The 18,788-nt window shown below is 43.5% G+C and overlaps 6 protein-coding genes across 7 annotated transcripts; 4 read left to right on the top strand and 2 right to left on the bottom strand.

The window, feature by feature from the left end:
* Positions 1-149: 149 nt before the first annotated feature.
* Positions 150-1,109, bottom strand: LOC132797086 (sepiapterin reductase). Its single transcript, XM_060808575.1, has one exon. It carries the CDS (start codon positions 1,026-1,028, stop codon positions 237-239), a length of 792 nt encoding a protein of 263 aa, XP_060664558.1. The 5' UTR covers positions 1,029-1,109; the 3' UTR covers positions 150-236.
* Positions 1,110-2,609: 1,500 nt separating this feature from the next.
* Positions 2,610-3,632, bottom strand: LOC132797085 (sepiapterin reductase). The gene has a single exon (XM_060808574.1). It carries the CDS (start codon positions 3,499-3,501, stop codon positions 2,686-2,688), a length of 816 nt encoding a protein of 271 aa, XP_060664557.1. The 5' UTR covers positions 3,502-3,632; the 3' UTR covers positions 2,610-2,685.
* Positions 3,633-5,184: 1,552 nt separating this feature from the next.
* Positions 5,185-8,332, top strand: LOC132797083 (uncharacterized). Of its 2 annotated transcripts, XM_060808571.1 has the most exons (5): positions 5,185-5,934; positions 6,236-6,515; positions 6,584-6,772; positions 7,464-7,564; positions 7,626-8,332. In XM_060808571.1, exons 2-5 carry the CDS (start codon positions 6,459-6,461, stop codon positions 8,149-8,151), a joined length of 873 nt encoding a protein of 290 aa, XP_060664554.1. In that variant the 5' UTR covers positions 5,185-5,934; positions 6,236-6,458; the 3' UTR covers positions 8,152-8,332. The 2 variants fall into 2 exon arrangements, with proteins under 2 accessions (XP_060664554.1, XP_060664555.1); XM_060808572.1 differs by lacking the exon at positions 5,185-5,934 and having other exon boundaries at positions 6,218-6,515.
* A 1,079-nt stretch (positions 8,333-9,411) lies between these two features.
* On the top strand, positions 9,412-11,273 carry LOC132797077 (uncharacterized). The gene is made up of 2 exons (XM_060808564.1): positions 9,412-9,848; positions 9,919-11,273. The coding sequence occupies exons 1-2, from the start codon at positions 9,506-9,508 to the stop codon at positions 11,151-11,153; spliced, it is 1,578 nt and encodes a 525-aa protein (XP_060664547.1). The 5' UTR covers positions 9,412-9,505; the 3' UTR covers positions 11,154-11,273.
* A 1,898-nt stretch (positions 11,274-13,171) lies between these two features.
* On the top strand, positions 13,172-14,762 carry LOC132797081 (putative cyclin-dependent serine/threonine-protein kinase DDB_G0272797/DDB_G0274007). The gene is made up of 2 exons (XM_060808569.1): positions 13,172-13,441; positions 13,526-14,762. The coding sequence occupies exons 1-2, from the start codon at positions 13,367-13,369 to the stop codon at positions 14,639-14,641; spliced, it is 1,191 nt and encodes a 396-aa protein (XP_060664552.1). The 5' UTR covers positions 13,172-13,366; the 3' UTR covers positions 14,642-14,762.
* Positions 14,763-15,842: 1,080 nt separating this feature from the next.
* LOC132797084 (chorion protein S36) lies at positions 15,843-16,968 on the top strand. The gene is given in 4 exon segments (XM_060808573.1): positions 15,843-15,884; positions 15,886-15,906; positions 16,039-16,188; positions 16,190-16,968. Coding segments are annotated over 4 exon segments (849 nt in total). The 5' UTR covers positions 15,843-15,857; the 3' UTR covers positions 16,841-16,968.
* The last annotated feature ends 1,820 nt before the right edge of the window (positions 16,969-18,788 follow it).

Raw genomic sequence — 18,788 nt, 5'->3', positions numbered from 1 at the left:
ATGGAAAGTTGTCATGATTCAACTGAATATCTATAATTGAAAAGCAAATTGAATTGCATCACAATAAGTATGTTTTTTTTTAAATATTTTAAACTACTTATATCCTCATTTAACTTTTGAAGAATTCCGCAACAACATATCCTAAGTGATCCAGTTCGATATATAGTTTATTTAACATTAGTTTGGAATACATAGCAAGTCCACAACCCATATTCAAAGTATCTGATTAATACATATTACTCATTATCCCAGTAGTCAACATGATCGCCAGACTGGAATTTCTGCGCCCGCAGCACATCGATTAGCTTCTGCGCCGTCTGCTCTGCTTTCAACATTGTCTGCGTATCGCGCTGCTTCTTATATGTGGCCGTCACGTTGGCATCGTGGGATTCGTGCTGCAGCTGCAGCGTCATCTGTGTATCGATGACACCGGGCGCATAGTTGAGCACTAGCGTCTTGTCCGCCGGCTCCTCCACGGCCAGCACACGGAAGTACATCTCTCGCGACGCCTTCACGGTGCAATAGTAGGCCATGGAGGGAAAGGGCTTCAGAGCAGCCAATGTGCTCAGATTCACAATCAATTTGGGCACCTCGGCAAACACGCGCATAAACTCACGATTCAGTGCGAGCGTCGAGAACAAATTAATGTGATAATACTGCTCCAGCAGCGCCGTGTCACCCAAGTCGCGGGCATGCTTCGAACTGTCGCCCAAGGTGCCCGCATTGTGGATGACAATGGCGCGTTCCAGCTCCTTCAGATTTTGGCCCGCCAGCGTCTCGTCCAGAATGCGAGCAAAGTCCGCCGCCTGGGCAGTGGCCAGTTCCAGTGAATATGTGTGCACCGCCAGCTCTGGGCGATCGCTCAAGATGTTCTCTTTGGTGGCCAGCAGCTGAGATTCACTTCGGCCAAGCAGCACCACAATGGAGGCGGCGGCGTTGATCTGACGGGACAATTGTTGGGCCACTTCCTGGCCAATGCCGCGAGAGGCGCCTGTTACCAGCAAGTAAGTGCGTTGATTCAGATCCATGGCGAAAGACGAAAGGCAATTGCTAAACTAAAATCTAAGCTGCAACAGTTGGTTGAATGAGTGTTGCTGACTTTTTTCAGCGCAGCTTTCAAAATAGCTTTTGGCGAAAGCTTTCGATTGCTTACATTCACATACCGGTTACGTGTGCATGTGTGCGTGTGAGTGTGCGCGCATGTTTTGATTTTGTTGCGGAGTTCTGAACACACTTCTAGTTCAATGGCTCATTAAAATTGCAAATTAAAACTGAAGTGCATTATTGCATTTTAATGTGCATACATATTTTAGTAAAATTGTTTTCGTAGTTATATACAATGAACATACATTTCTTTTCTAGTTTTGTATACACCAATTTCTTGTTAGTAACAAGTTGTTACACATTCTACTCATTGGGAATTTGAAGCGAGCTTTCCATTTCAGTTCATGTGTGCGTGTTTGTATGTGAAGTAGCCTACTTAACACTTTGTTGTTGAGTGCTGCTGCATCAATTGAATCTGTGTGATGAGCGACATAAAAAGGTTATCGCCACATTTAAATGATAATTGTTATTAATTGTCGCAATTTAAATCAAGCTAAAATTTCTTGTTATTGCTTAATGCGGCTTATCATCCACTCAAGCAACGAACGCTGCTCAACCATAAGTGCGGAATGTTCTTGCAACAAAACACTCAAGGTCACGCATCTCGAAATGAATGCAAACAAGCGATATGCTTAACTAGCGATTGAGTTATTCCCAATTGCCAGTTACGTCAGCCCATAGAAACACAGCTGTATTAACTAATAAACTCAACAAAAATAATTTAATTCCATGCCAAATCAATTTCCTTATCACATCAGCGTGACCACAAATTCAATTTCAAATTATTAACTGGTTACACCATGTAAAGTATATTGGTATTTTTGAGGCGCTACTTGTTCAAATAAACAGGCGAGATCTGAACACCCTGTGACAACAATCGATAGCCTTAAAACTTAAATCGATTGCTGACTAACGGCTCAATCGACTTTGAAATCTGATTCAAATTAAAGTTGGCAGCTTTAGGGTTATTAAACTTGCGATTAGGAAATAAATTGTATACTCTTCCTCTTCTCTGTGTATATTAATTGATAGCGTTTGTTCCTGTATGCTGGCAACATCTCCACCTCTCTCTGTCTATTTCTCTATCTTAATTATGCCGTTGTTTTGAACGTGGGTCATGCGCCTCGCACTTTTTACTTTTACTCTGTTGCTGAGCCGGCGGCAATCGTGATTGCGTCTTATCAATGATCATGGCTGCTTGTCTGTGAATGGTTCAACGGCTGCTGCGCTTACACCAAGAGAGCGAGAGAGATAGAGAGAGAGAAGCGCGCGATAGTGAGATGAGAGATTCCCCAAAAGCAGAATTTGCCCCGTAACCAAGCCACCCAACAAGAAAAATAAATCAATGATTATATGTGTTTCGTTTTCGTGTGTTCCGTTTCCGTTACACGTGCATTGCGCCATTTCGAGCACGAGAGTCGTCAGCAGTTGCCAAATTTTATTCATTTCCGTTGCAAGCAGTAGTTTCATAGTAAATTGTGTGTATAAATCGTCAGCCATGTTTACGTTCGCGTCTGCAGCAGTCCGTGTCAATGCGATCCACTCACAGGTTGGATGCATGGGCCACGACTGCGTTGCTACTCATAAGACAAATGTGTCATAGTAGTCGACATCGTGACCGGAGACAAAGGCCTTCTGCTCCAGTATGTTGATCAACTTGAGTGTCGATTGCAATGGCTGCACACGTGGCAGCGCCTTCTGCTCCTTTTGATGATCCATGCCACCCAACAGCTGCTCGGGATCCACAATGTTACCGTTAATGTCCAACTGCGTGTCGTGGGTCTTGAAGAGTCCCGCCGCATAGCTGAGCACATGGACATTCGAGCGCTGCTCCTCGGCAGCCATGGCACGGAAATACATGTCCCGCGCCCTCTTGCAGGAGCACAGCAGCGTGTTGAAGATCAGCGGACGCACCTGCAGCGACGATGTCACATTGATCACCAGCTTCTCGATGCCAGCCAGCTGCTTGGCGCGCAACCAGCGCTGATTGAGCGCCACCGGTGCCATCAACTGACGCTCCACATAGGCGTTCCACTCCTTCGGGGACTGCGGCTCGATCAGCACATGGGTCGCAGCATCGCCCTCGTTATGCACAATGATGCTCCGCTGGAAGCATCCCTTTGAGTCGTTCTTTTGCAATATCTGCTCCATCAGTTGCTCCGCATCCATCAATCGTTGACCCGTAAAGATTTGCACCGCATCCGGTTGCACTTGTTGTTCGCTCAGCAGTTGAGCGAGCGTTTGCAATTGCTCCGGACTCTCGTCGAGCAGCAGAGCCACCGAACCGGCGGCCAGGCGACCGCAGAGCTCCTGGGCAAGCGTCTGGCCAAGCGGATTGGAGCAACCGCTCAGCACCAGAAACGTGGGCACATTTAAATCCATTCTCTTTGCTGCCATTTCTAAGTTGTTGTTTAGTTGTTTTTTGTTGAAGGATGTCAACTTGGAAAGTAGTTAGAAGATGCTCCGACTGCAGAAGCGCTGCTGTTGTGTTCACTTTGGACTGTACAATTGTACTAATCCGATGAGTTCGCTTTCGATCGACAGCTTGACTCGGTGCCTGGGCTGATAAGCGTCTCATCTATACTATATATTCGATTTATATGGGAACATTTCAACTTTGTGTCGCTTGTGAGACGGAATCGAATTCAGTTGCGACTCGACTGTACTATCTCTTGAGTCTGAGTCTAGGGGTTTTCTCCCACACTCAGCTCGTCGTCACCGTCACCGTCGTCCACGAGTCGTGTTTTCGATACCCACCTAAAAGCTGCAAGGGGTAAAAGGGTATGCCAACCCATGTCCGTTTGTCAATTCGATCTCTGCGAAAGTTATCTACATAGAAAATTAAGTTGGAATCCAGTTTTGCTTTGATTTTATTTTCGTTTTTCTTTTGTGATTGAGTTATTTATTTATTTGTTTTTTATGCCCAGTCCTACAAGTTAAAACTTTATTTATTCTATTAAGTTTAACAATATTCTGCTACTACGATATTCTAATAACTATTTATTGAAAAAGATAGTTATATCATTTAAGTTTTACACCACACAAGCAAAATAAATAATTAGTAGCACTTTTACGCTTTAGTACTTTAGTTTTATACGTTTTTTTATTGTCTATCACTTATTGTCAGATCACAACACTAACCGACGCTTTTGCTATGCAATTCCCAACACTCATTCATACAGCAATTTCCAACACTCTTTTTAATTGCTTATCCTTACTTGCAGATAATTTGTAGGTTTAATTTCAGATCTTTATTTTTCTTTTAATATATTGTCCTATTTTAGTTATTTGAGGATTAAGTGTTTAAGGTGTTTTCTAGTTTATATTTACTCTCAATAGAAATCGTATTTTTGTCACGGGGAGTATCTCAGAGTCGAGCCCACCTAACTGTCGCTGTCTCACTTGTTACGTCTGCCGCATAATGATGATAATCGAACTTGCTGGACTTGACTCTGTTGCCGTGCGCATCCATGACGAGCCATGACCGTGGTCACTTGTAATTGCCCAACGTGGTCCCAATCATTCCTGCACACGCGCTCAGCTGCTGATCGTCTCAGCTGGACATCTGCAACTCTCACTATGGGGGTTTCCATCTATGTACATATATTATAGATGGCTGAGCATAAAGTTTATTATTCCTTCCTTATAATTAATTAAACGTAGACATGCTCTTCGCCCATCAAGCGTATTTAATATTCGACTTGATGTAGTTTTGTTTTCTTACTTGTATTCACTGACTTTTTCCGGACTAGACAATGAGGCGCATAGTTTTTAACCACAAGCCAGATAACTTCTATACAAAGAAAATAAGCGAAATTGTTGTTTGGAATTATAAAGATTGTAATAACATGCTGTTGAGATTAGTCACTTAGTGATTGATTCAATGTTGCAGTTTCAAAACTGCAAAATCGATGGATTTTTTTTTGTAAACAATATTTGCATAATATAATTAGAGATTAGAAATGAATGAATTCAAATCAGTCGATTATATTATATAATTTAACTGCAGAACAGAAACAGCAAAAGGTTCAATATATTCCCATTTCTCTGACTTATAAATAAACAACGTAATATCAAATCGCACGTTTTCAAATGTAATCGAATGCTGTTATTTCGATTAATGCACAACGGACTTTAGACTTTCGATAGAACACGATTTGAGGTTATCGATAAGCGACCATGTATCGACATCAATTTGGAAACTCAGCAAGTGCAAGTGAAACTATTTGCGAACAATAACAAATTGTGGTAAACAATGCGTCGCTTTTTTGTGCATAAACATAAATTAGGTTAATGGCGAGACAAACGGGAATCTCACAGACGTTGTCGTTGACCCAATTTACTTGTCGAGCGATAGGCAAATTGGGAGCAAAATTAATCGCATTAATTTGCAAGAACTTTTCACTTAGTTTTGGCGACAACAACAGCGCAGTCGACGTCGACGTCAGCGTCGTCGTCATCGTCGGCAGCGACAGCGACAGCGGCGATGTGACAACGAGAGCAGAGCGTTAGCGATATGAATTTCATGGAATTTGCAATGTTGTGTTTATCAAAAACTGCATCCCACAACCAAAATCCCACTCGACACTAGTCTTTTCGTTTTTGGACCACATCGAGCACGTGCAGCAGAGCGAGCGAAAGTGGCAATGCACCATTTGAACCTAGGTGTTTAACCCTGGACGAGTGGAAAAGCGAGGAAAACGTCGTTTCTCTCTCTCTCTCTCCTTGGTGATGTTTGCCAATGCGATGCCGAATTTCATTTAACGTGAATCGCACTCAGCGCAATGAGAATGAGCGCAGAAGCACATGGCTTAAGAACAGCAACAAAAGGTAAGTGATTAACGTTAAAATACCCGCTGTGAAAAATATTATTTGTGAGCAAAGCAAATGCAATTTCTATTTGACGCATAAAATGCATTTATATATGTTCTTAATAGAATTAAAAATATTCATAAAGTGCATTTATATATGTTCTCTTATTTAGGCGGTGCATTTTATAAATGAATTTTTCTTTAAACTCAAAATTCAAAACAGAATTATTATTTTTAAGATTTTATAAGTGATAATTATGCACTGTGGTGTAATTCATTTTGTTGTAAAACCATTTCTAATGTGTAACAGAAATCTTTAGTTATTTTAAACCAATGTTTGACCTTGCCCATCATACCCATCATCACTATGGCTCACGGGTATTACAAGTAAAGTCGTCTCTAGTTCAACTTGGGGTATAAAACGTGTGGGCCGCTGCTGTGTCAATTCAAACGTTTAACGAGTGCAGAACACAACAGCGACAGCACGCGACAATCGATAATCGCCCAGTACACCAACAAAACAAAAACAAAATAACTGTGAAAATGCATGCCTGCAAATTGCTGTTGACTTTGCTGCTTGCGCTGCACTGCTTGCAAGGCGTAAGTGCGAAAGTGTTGTCGCCAGATGGAGCCACCTGTAACTTCAGTGTTGTTTTATGTTTTTGCAGCTCTTGGCCGCCTGTGTGTGTTCGGAGAAGGGCACGGATTACTGCCAGAGCTGTCAGGGTCCGACAATAGTGCGTCCCAAGCCGCGTTACTATGAGCCCAGCGATGTGAACTTATCGCCAATTGGCGATAATTGCTGGTGCAGCAAGCAACTGATCGAGCCCGCTCAGTTGCCCAAGACGTGTGGCAAAGTACGTGAGCTCTTTCAATATGTGCACGCGTTTAACAATCTCTTGAGCCGTCGCATGCTCGAGGGCGCCATCGAGGCCAAAACGCTGGCGGCACAGCGTCTGGCCGAGCGCTTGCAGCGTCTGCAGCGCATGGGGCAAGTGGAATGCCACCGGCGACGTGGCGTCCAAATGCTGCCGCCGCCCAGCTACGGCTACGGCTATGGCCTATGATTAACCAACACCCCAGTGGGATAACAAACTAAATAACAATATGATAGACTTAAGTTCCCTCGCCCCCAGTACTAATAACCAGCTTAAAACTGCACACACAAATCACATACATATTATGTCAAGCATCCTCTTTGATCGATAACGATAACAATAACAACAGTAACAGTAAATAGTGAAGAGTAAGAAGAAGAACGAGAGCGCACTGTGTTTCCGCATGCGCGTGTTATCAGAGGCCACCAGCATGGGCAGTAATAGGCCAACAGCAGCAGCGTTCAGCTAACGCGTCATCATCAAGAATAACAACCGCATCATCATCATCATCATCGTCATCGTCATTAGCAACATGCTGCCGTCTCGCTTGCCCACCGTCGTCATCATCATCATCATTATCGTGTCGTACGTGCGCAAGTAGCATCAACAATCTGCATGCCAAGATAGAAGAGCTCCGACACTTAATTTCGATATTCCATCATTTCCACAGAAGACGCCATGCAAACCCACCTGCGGCTGCCAGCAGAGCGACAGCGGCGATAGTAGCTACACTAGCTGCAGCAGCAGCAGCTCCAGCTCCAGTTATGATAAGTGAGTGTAAAAATATGCTAGCTATGATTTCCCTAGCTAATCCCCATCCCTTCTCCCCTAGCATTGCGTACGCTGCGGAAAAGTCACAGGACAACAGTCCAGCTGCGGATCCCATTAGTGTCGGATTAGCTGCCCAGGCGGGCAAGGCGATCAATGTTCCTGAGGCAAAGTTAGCCTATGGCTTTGCCCAGAAACCGGTGGATGGACAGCAGAAGGTCTTCTTCTCTAATGTGCCCGAGGAGAATCTGTTCAAGCTGAAGAGCGAAGTGATTACGCTTAAGAAGCGCACCTATGCCGCCAAGGAAGAGGAGGAGGAATACGTTGAGGAGGAGGAACAGGACAGCACCGGCGATGATGATGACGTGCCACAGCTGACATACAAACAGTTGGGCTACATTACCGAACAGTACAAGAATCCCAAGTTCAAGAAGATCACCTCCAGCAAATCATCATACTCCAGCAGCAGCGACAGCGATAGCTATGGCAAAGTGGGCGGCAAAGTGTCCGTCGACTGTGGCTTCAAGCCCGGACGCGTCACCTCGTATCGCAGTGCACGACGCCAGGAGCTGATGAGCGACAGCTATTAGGATTAGCTTTACGCACACACACTTCTCTCTCCCACTGTACATAATTGTAAATGAGTTTAGTTCGTTGATTAGTTGGATGGATGTATTAGAATAATTGCTTAGCAAATTCAATTGTAGACACTTTTGCACCCAACATTTTATTATAGGAAAATACAAATTCACGGCATAATCCGTTAAAGATACCAAACACAATTTTGTGTGATAAATAATGTTTGTTTATCAATAATTTCAAGAGCAAACAAAAAAAACGGTTTGTAGCTCGTTTGACACTCAGTTGAAACTGATGACTGAGCCAAACTTTTATTTCCAAGAACTGTACGCCCGATAAACATGACTTTTTGATCACAATGAAAACAACAAAAAATGAAGTAAACAAACTGCAGTCGAGTGTGCTCGACTTCAAGATACCCGTTACACATTTCAAAGGGAATATAGAAAGAAGTTGCACTTAGTATTATAAGATTGCCAAATTTAATTTGCCGATTGTCTTCAAATTTAGAGAAGCCTCTTAAAATTCATCATTACCGTGCATACTCAAAGTTAGTTTAAAAACTCAGTTCATCAACATGCCTTCTAAATTATAGCTTAGCGGGTATAATGCGTGAATGAATGCGATAAGCAAAGAAACGCCATTAACTGCAGAATTTGTAATCTACACTTTTTTTGCCCTAAAAGTATACAACGCTTTTAAGCCAGCGAGCGAAGAACGATTGAATGAATTAACTCAATGCAAAAATTCACAAGAGCAGAAAGCAAAACCAAAAAGTTGCGGGCTGTTATTGATAATAATCGATTGGTCAGACCAATCGATAGCTTTGCACAGTGAAAGATGGCGTCGGTGGGTAGCAAGCAAGCAGTGTCAAGCAGTGCAGCTGAAGCAATTATTTATTTTAATCCCAAGTGCAAGTGCAAGTCCAACAAGTGCGGCTTTCGGCACTGAAATCAGAAATCAACGAACGCTGGAAACATGACTTTTGACTGAAAACATCGCAAGAGCAAAATAATTTGAAAAGGTCAGCAGCAACAGCAACAAATACAACAACAAAAGCAATAACTTAGAGCTCTGCATATGAGAAAAAACACTGTTCAAGTTCAAGTTCAAGCAACGCGCGCAGTCGTCGTCGCTGCTTGCCACACACAACAAACAGCAACAGCAGCAGCAGACAGACAGCAGCGAGTGCTCCAGACGTGGTTGTTTTGGGGCTGCGTGAGAGATTGCACTGGATGGGTGGCAAAGACGATATAAAGAATGCGACGGTCCAAGTTTTGGCTAGTAGCCAGAACGTTCGACACCAAAGCAGACCGCCACACACACATTTGATACCGATAACGATACACCACCGATAAAATAATAATGCTAACATTACAATCGATCACAGTGGCATTGACGCTGCTGATGCTGGCCGAGATTAGAACGTTGGCCGCCCCAGCACCCGTTCAAGTGATCTACACCGGTGACGAGGGCTGCGCTTGCCCCACCAAACTGGGCTACCAGCTGAATGTGCCCAACCCGCCCAAGCCAAAGAAATACGAGGGCGGCGACTACGGTTATCGTGTGGAGAAACCCGTGCAGACCAAGGCCAAGATCAGCTACAGTTTCGATTTCACCGTGGAGCAACCGCGCACTCCGGTGCCACCCAAAAACAAGCCATCGAAGCTCTATGCCAAGGTGGATCGCGTTGCCGTTCATAAGTCGGGTGAGTCTCCGCAGTCGAGTTGAGTCGACTAAAATATGCTCACTCTCCTCTTCTTTCGTTTCTCGTTTAGATTGTCGTGCTGCCCAGAAGTCCAGCTGCAGTTGCAGCAGCTGCTCCGCTGACAAGCCAAGGTACGTAACCCCGCAGATCAATTCGAGTACGAAAGCGAGTACGAATGCGATTCGTCGTCGTCGCGATCTTAGCTCACATGGTTCGTTGCTGCGCAAGCGTTTGATGCGCCAGCAGCAGCTGCAATCGCGTCCAGCTCGCTACGTCAAGTACTATCACAAGGACCTCGATATGTCCCCAGAGCAACAGCACAAGATGCGTCTCTTTGGCCTGCTGCCCGCTGCGGCGCCAGAGATCGCAGCCAAGCGTAAGACCAAGAAAGCCACCGTGTTGAGTGCCAAGCACAGCAAACGCTGGCCCGGCTTTGGGACGCGTCGCAAGCGCGACATCAAGGGTGAGTACGATCTGCTGGAGCAGGAGCGTGCCAAGATGGATCTGACGGCGCCCGAGATCATCCAATTCATGCCCGAAACGCTCAATCCGAACTTTAAGCGCGGTCAGTGCCATACCGGAGGCGGTTGTTGTGGTGCCATCACAGCCAGCGCACCGCCGCCCCCCGAGACCACCGAGACTGAAGGAAGAATACGAGTGAGCAGCACCGAACAACCAAACAACGAAGAGTCCGAGGCGGAGCAAGCCGAGACCGATGTGGAGCAACCATCGCTGGTCAACTCGATACCTGCGAAGCGTTCAGCACTCAGCTATTATCCGGAGCATCAGATACCATCGCCATTGGCCGGATCGTACAATGAGTACAAGTTCGTCGATGACTCGCAACTGCGCAGCTTGCTGTCGACCACCTCGGTGCCCGATCCGCTGGAGCAGAGCTCGACGCCGCTGCAATTTGCCGGCGATCTGGAAGCGATCCATCGCCGCGGCATTGGCAGCGGATATCCGGTGGAACATGTGGCAGACACTCAACTCGATAGCATCATCTCGGGCATTGTGTATCAGCACCCAGACTACGCTAATCCCCAGTCGCATTACGGTGGCTCGCTGGTGGATCCCGAGCCGGTGCAAAAGAAGCAGACAACCGATTTTCTCAAGAAACTGATCGATGGTCGTCTAGGTGGTTGGGGCTTTGATACGTCCACCGAACCGGAATCGGCTGTGCGAGCCGATTATTCAACGACGCCATCGAAGACCTACGGCTTCAATACTCACTCCCACAACGGGTATAATGTGGAATCGTATAATGTGCCGCCGATAACCGATTATCTGCGTGCCTGGTTCTAGAATCTCTCGTGGGATCCACTTGTAATATAATACTACTATACATATATAGTTCTCTAGTTTTAACTATAAAGAAACCTTTAAAATACAACCACAAAAAAAAAGAGAAAAAAACGAAACAAAAAATAAATGGAAAATAATTGTTGGCGTTTTCTTTATTTCGTATATTTCAGTTACGGCTACGCTTCTGGTGGCTATGGCTATGGCTCCGATTCCAATTCCGATTCCGGTTCTTCTGGGTACTCAAGCTAAAGCACAAGCAGACGAGACGAAGAAGAAGAAGCAGACGTAGATGAGGCAATGGGCAATTTGGGCCAAACGACAATCGAGTCCGAATTCTGCTGAGCCAGGCACAAAGATTGCAGATTGCAATTAGGCCATTGGCCCACTTCAACATCTGCCCTCTCTCTCTGTACATATGTACATATATACATATTTATGCATTTGTCTATATTTTTGTTAATTGTATTTATTTAACTCACTTTTTCTTTACTCTGTCCGTTCGTCTACTCTTTCTACCTCTTTGTTTTTTCGGTGTCTCGCTGTCTCGAGTGCGTTTTCTGTCTACGTTTCATCTTTCCATTTCTGAGCTGCAGCTCCACAAATTGTTCAATAAACTGTTTGCATTAAAATATGCTTATTGTTATTATTATTATTATTATTATTTTTTTTTTTTGTGTCTAATTTTAAATGCAACCTTGTTTTAATTTAAATACGCGAGTTGCTTGTGAAAATTTTTTTGTTTAAGTGATCTACTTCAAAGAATACCTTCCTTTTCTTTTTTAAGAAATTCTTTAGTAATTGGAATTAAATTATATTGATTCTATATATTTTTATTATTAACAAACATTGAAGAAATTCAGAAATTCTATTGATTCCATTTATTTTTCTTATTCAATAATTTTGAATAGTAATTGCAATTACATTAATTTTGTACATTAATTTTGTATTTAATAACTTTCAAGAACTAAAGAAATTCTTTGTAATTGGAATTAAATCACTTTAATTCTAAAATTTTTTTTTATTTAATAACTTTGAGGTATTGAATTAAATTTGTTAAGATTTTATTTGAAAGAAAGTTAGTGAAAGAAAATATATCTGAAATCATGGCTGAAACATCTTCATCATAATATTATATTATAATCTTTAATGAATTTTTTTCTATATAAGATTTCATTTAAAATAAATTCCAGCATTTTAAAAACTAACCATTCGCATTACCAAGTAAATTAAGTTCTATAATTTGTATTGCAAAGTTCAGCTACATTCATTTTAAGCTAAAGAACAACACTCAAATTGTCGCTCAAAAAATGCAAGAAATTTTATTGTTGATAATTTCACAGTAGGTTAAAGAAGTTTTGAATTGGGGTCTTGCAAATGGGTATTACTCGTATTTCCTGATATTTGCAGATAGAAAAACACATTGCTGTTGATGAAGTAACTAATTCTTAAGTTACTTTTGTCAATCTTGTAGCTGTAGCTGTAGCTGTGGCTTGACAATCGTGCTCTTTTCTTTTCTTGGTTGACTTTTTGACGGAAGTCGAAATACAAGACATTCCCACAGTGTAAGCAAAGTAGTAATAACATACTATATATGAACAATTCACTAGCAGTTGCAAAAGTTATTAACAATCAGCATTGAGTCGAGCTGCGATGAATGTAAAGTGCACAAAAAAAAGGATTGCTGATTGCTTTGTTTTCCAGATATGTACATACTACATACTACATTATTATTGTTTCTGTTTTTTTGTGGAACAGTGGAATGGATCGCTGGTTCCGCGTACAGTTGCCGCCAAAAAGCGAAATCCGGAAATGGACGCCATTTTGTGTGTGTGTGTACAATGGAGAAAAAGCGATCATCAATGACATAGTTGTAATCGTAATTCTCTCTCCCCCTGTCACTATAACTCTCTCTTGCTCTCTCTATTTGGGTGAAAGTTGCATTCATTGAGAGCGTGGAGAGCAGAGAAGATTCTTGGATTTTCAGTGACCCTGGGTCGGCTGACGCATCAAGACGCATTGAAGGTTGTTGAGCGCTCGATGATGCATCTGATATGTGATCGCAGATCACGTCTTGGCAAAGCGCACACCTCACGCAAGCCGAGTATTTAAGTCCAGTTCGTGGCGGACGCTGGCTTCAGTTGGTCGATGCCCGTGAGAGCAGCTTTGAGCAGAGACGCACACACACACACACACACACGTAGAGATTTGGAACAATGGGCGCGCCTGCCAACAGCGTTTGGCTGCCGCTAATGCTCATGGTGATGATGATCAGCATGGCCACGGCTCAGGTGAGCAACTCTCTCTCCCTATCTCTCTCTCAATCAGCTGGTGAAACATTCAGTATATTGGAGTATTTTGCATCTTCTTCTTAGAGCAATGATACGTCTGCAAATAGCAATGCAATGGATGACAGCATTTCCACCACCAGCATTGCCCCAGATCTGGTGGTTAGCGGTGATCTGAGTAAAGGCGCTCGTGTCGAGCAGCTGAGCTCCGAGCTGGAGCCCAACATGGTGAGCGACGAGAGTGCAGCCGATGCGAATGGTGGCGAGAGGAATCCAAATGCGAATCCGATGAGCACTCCCAAGAGCACCGAGGGTCAGTACGATGTGATCGATGTGATGGCCGCCACCAGTGCGGGCGTGGGCAAGCCCAAGAGTGGCCAGACCACACGCATCTATACCACGGGCGATGTCAACGATGATTTCTGGCTCAAGCATTTGGGCGATGACTTCAAGCATGCGATACATCTGCAGGTGGGCGGCACCAACGACGACTACAATCGCATCATCAATCAGACGAGCAGCGGCGGCGTGCACGAGGAAGTGCATCATGAGTACTTGCCGGGAGCAGAGCGGCCGCCAGAGGTGCAACAGCAGCAGCAACATCAGCAACAGCAGCAGCAGCAACAATTTGCACAACCGAATTTGATCAGTCAGCTGAGTCTCGATGGCGAGGCGATGGCACTGAAGCAGAATTATTTGAGGCAACAGGAGCAGCTGCGTTATGCGCAGGCGAATGGTTACGCAACCCAACACAGCTCACGCTACACACACAACAACAACAATAACAGACGCATGCAAAGTCAGCAGCAACACACACACACATACGTTACACACCAACAACAACAACAACAGCCAGAGTTACACCAACACCAACATTCACACCAACAGTTACACCAACACCAACACTCACACACACGCACACGCAACAAATCGCGCCATTCACTGCGAAATCGTTACAAACAACAACAGCAGCAGCCGCCGCCATCGAGCATCATCAACTCCAGCGAGGACACTTTGCATGCAGCTCAATCGCAGGCCACGCCCACCTCTGCCGCTTCACCCAACAGCAGCAGAGGCAGTTCGTTGCGAGGCGACGATGCCGCCCACAATGATAATCCACTGCCATTTAAGTCACCATTCAATGACTACGGCAGTCGGCCTACCCGCGATCTCACCTATTTGCTCTACAAGCGTGGTCTCTGAACACACACACACACATACACACACTCATACACAAACACACAGCCCTATTGCCTAAGCTAGAAAATATTTATTTACACATAGTTGCTCATAAAATAAATGAAGACGAAAATACAAACAAATTGGCATTCATCTCTTATTTCAGTCGCGATTGGACACAAACTCACGTAATCGAGTTTCGCAGTTGTGCAAATGGCTGCCGCGCCCATGAAAGTTCACTAGATAACGATAACACTGGGTTAGCAGGATATGTTATCGATAATTGCAAGCTGAGTAATCGAGGCTGCCAAAGCGTTTATTCCTTGACTTATTTAAAAAGTAATTGCAATACATTTATGTTTAAAGCACTAATCTTTAAATTAACTGCAATAAGTATAATTCTTATCAGATTTAAACAGCTGCACTTTGCACTTGCAATTAGGCTTTGTAATCGAATAAGTGGAGTTGAGAATTTAACAACACTGTTTTTTGTCAGTTAGGCTCATAAAATTTCTTCGTGCTGTGCGTTAAATAAAGTAATAAACACATATGAAGACTTCAGTTAATACAATTGATGGTAAAACATTTCAAAACTGAGCATAAACAACAAATTATCTGTCTTCGTAGATTTCATTTGTGGTATCAGTGTCGCATTCATTGGCAATCTGCATTTTATTGTTGATAGCAATTAATCAAAAAAAAATTAATAAACCAACTCAAATAGAGCCGAGTTAGTTAAGCGCGCTTTAATTGTCACTGCGTTGCACTGCGTGGATTTAGCCAATTGATGATCGGCTGAAGACTGCGAGCATCGGCTGCTGATAAATAGAAGTACAAGTAGACAGGCAGCCAGCAGACTGAGATCGTGGCAGTCACAGCCACAGCAACAGCAAGCAGCCAGAACAATGAGGGAGAAGAAAAAACATACAAGCAAACACATACACACACACACACACACACACACATACACACAGAAGACAGCAGCTAAAGTAGAGAAGCAACGACAACAATTTGAAATCGGAAATGGAAATGAAATCGGTGGCTTGGTTGCTGGCGGCTGCAATGGCATCGCAAAGATCACGTAGTTAGGGGGTCGTGCATGGCGGTCGCAGCAATGTGAGTGCGATATAAAAGCGCATCGATGTGGCGCATAGGCCGCTATAAAGAGCTAGCACATCGACGATCCGACGAGCAGTAGACATCTGAGAGCTGACACTCATCACGCATCACACCACACAACATGCAACTTGGTCTTTGGTTTGGGCTTTTTCGCCGTCGCCGCCGCACCGGTATGTTTCAAAGCAAATCTCCCCACACACACACACATACACACACGCACACACACACACTCCCCACTCGCACAACTCTCGAAAAATGCATAGACTCATTCTCTTCAATCTTTGTTTGTGGCATTCTTACAGCTGGTGAGCGCTAATTATGGTTCATCTGGTGGTGGCCAATATCTGCCCGGAGGTCCATCGGCCGGTCTGGAGGAGTATGTGAATGCTGCCACCGGTGGCAATCAGCCATCGTCCAACCAGCTGACCGCCCAGGCTGAGATTCAGCCATCCCCCCGAGGAGGCACGTCGTCTGGGTCGCGTCCAGGCTCAACTCCAGGCCCTCAACTCGAACCCCACATACCAGAAGCTGAAGAACTCCGAGGATATTGCCGAATCTCTCGCCGAGAACAATCTGGCCAGCAACATCCGTCAGGGCAAAATCAATGTGGTCTCGCCCCAGTTCGTTGATCAGCATCTGTTCCGTTCTCTGTTGGTGCCATCGGGCCACAACAACCATCAGGTGATTGCCACACAGCCTCTGCCCCCAATCATTGTGCACCAGCCCGGCGCACCACCAGCCCATGTGAACAGCGGCCCACCGACTGTGGTGCGCGGCAATCCCGTCATCTACAAGATCAAGCCCTCGGTCATCTATCAGCAGGAGGTGATCAACAAGGTGCCCACACCTTTGAGCCTTAACCCCGTCTACGTCAAGGTCTACAAGCCGGGCAAGAAGATCGAGGCTCCTCTGGCCCCAGTTGTTGCTCCCGTCTACAACCAGCCACAATCGTACAACCAGCCCCAATCCTACCAGCAGCCCCAATCCTATGGCTCGCCCAGCTCGTCGGCTGCCAGCGCTGCCTCCAGCTCCGATAGCTACGCTGCCGGCGCTGACTCTCCTCTGTATGCCAGCCCAGCGCCCTATGGCTCTCCCAGCTATTAAGTGGGGTGCGTGAGAGTGCGAGTAGCGCACAGCGCTGCCATGCAATCGAGCAGTCCTGCCAACCTGGCGGATGATTAATTTAAACATTTGTTTTTTTTTTGAATGCAAATAAAAAAAAAAAGCCTAAAATATAATTACAATTTGTGTTTTTCTCACTTGATACACACACACACACATATACATATATATTATATAGTTTACAGATTGATATATATTGAGCATATAGAACATAGAATAAACGAGGCCAAGGTCAAAGACCCGTTTTAAGCAGTCGAGTAATATTTGAGTTTTCAGCAGTTTTACGCTTGATCAGTTGCAGTTGCCAGTTTTAGAAATTCCGCTGGCATTTGCGCTTTCTGCAATTTTATAGCTGACAGACAGCTGAAGACAACTCTGTTGACTCCCATAGAACTTGATTCCACACACTTTATCGAGACTGCTCCAAATTCAATAAGAAATTTCCATTCGCTTTTCGTTGAGTTGACGTGATAACGAAATGACATGAGAATACATTTATTCTAGATAAATAATAATTTAATTATATCACAATATATAATAATTTTTTCAATTATTACTTAATAATTAATGGGTTTTGGTATTTATAACACATAGTTTTCAATTAAGTTAATTAGACATTATCTGCTTAAGTAATCGTGTTTGTTATTTAATGATATTGAGCAATAAGAAACCAGAAAGATTGCTTCAATTATTGCTTAATTATTTATTGTATAAACACTTTACTTATGACACCAAATTAAAGTTGTTTATAATTATATATAATTTCAAATATAATATACTTGCTCTCTCTATTTGGCATTGCATTATGCAATAAGAGTTAATCAATCTAACAATAACTAGTATATATGAAGTAATTACTGTGATATTACCTATATTATAAATATACATATTAAATATTACAAAATTAACTAATTATTTTATAAATATACATGAGAAATAGTTCAACCTTATTGCTAGAAATTGTAGTAAAAGAAACAACGATTATAAATGGCAAACAAAAGTTAATACAGAAATTATTAATTAAAAATTATATTAAAAGAAACTAATGTTTAATATCTAAGAAAGAAAATCAGATGAACTATTTTACAAACAAGGAACTATTGAGAAAGCAGAAGAACTATTTTGTAAGTCAAGCAAAGGAATTAAAGGAAACAGAGACTATAATAATAATACTGAAGTGTACCTCATTAAGAATCAAACTCATAATGGAAAGAAAATACTTGAAATGATGGAATAATATTCTCGCATATGTTCGCAATTTTTTTTTATATGCAGAAGAATCATATAACGAATTAACGCAGTTAACTTGCCTAGAGAAAGTCTTTTATAATAGACAACAGACAAAGTATCTCTGAGATACTTTATTATCTGACACTTTTATATAGAGGGTTATAATGGAATTTTCGAGGCACTTTTAGGAAGGGTTTAGCAGCAAGTTTCTTAATCAATCCCATTCGCAATCCCAATGGCAAAATCCCAATCGCAAAACTGAGCTGAGTTGAGAGAACTCACAATGCGGAACTGGTTGGCAGCCAGCGCACACTTTGGCAATCGCAATCTCCGCAGACGGTCGGTATTATTCTGCAAAAACCTCGATATGGCTTATGTGTCAGGGCGCAAAATGTAGCGAGATGGCAGCTGTGGATTGGCTTAGCTTCTAGTTGCTGTTGTTGTTGTCGAACATTTTGTTATTGCTTTCTACGTAACACGCCGAGATATGCGCAACGAGATGCGTGCAATGCAATCAGCATTTGGCCATGTTCTGTGCTCGCTTTGGTGTGTGGGCATCACAGCAACAGCAACAACAACAACAATGACAACGTTGATGAAAGATCGGGGCCGTGGTTGGGAGCGGAACAGAAACGGCAACGGCAACCAACAACCACGGCAACGTCAACGACAACGACAACGACGACGACAATAACCGGCA

Source organism: Drosophila nasuta, chromosome X, assembly GCF_023558535.2.
Source record: "Drosophila nasuta strain 15112-1781.00 chromosome X, ASM2355853v1, whole genome shotgun sequence".
Taxonomy (NCBI): domain Eukaryota; kingdom Metazoa; phylum Arthropoda; class Insecta; order Diptera; family Drosophilidae; genus Drosophila; species Drosophila nasuta.
The sequence above is the reverse complement of the archived record's forward strand: the minus strand, read 5'-3'. Positions and strand labels throughout refer to the sequence as shown.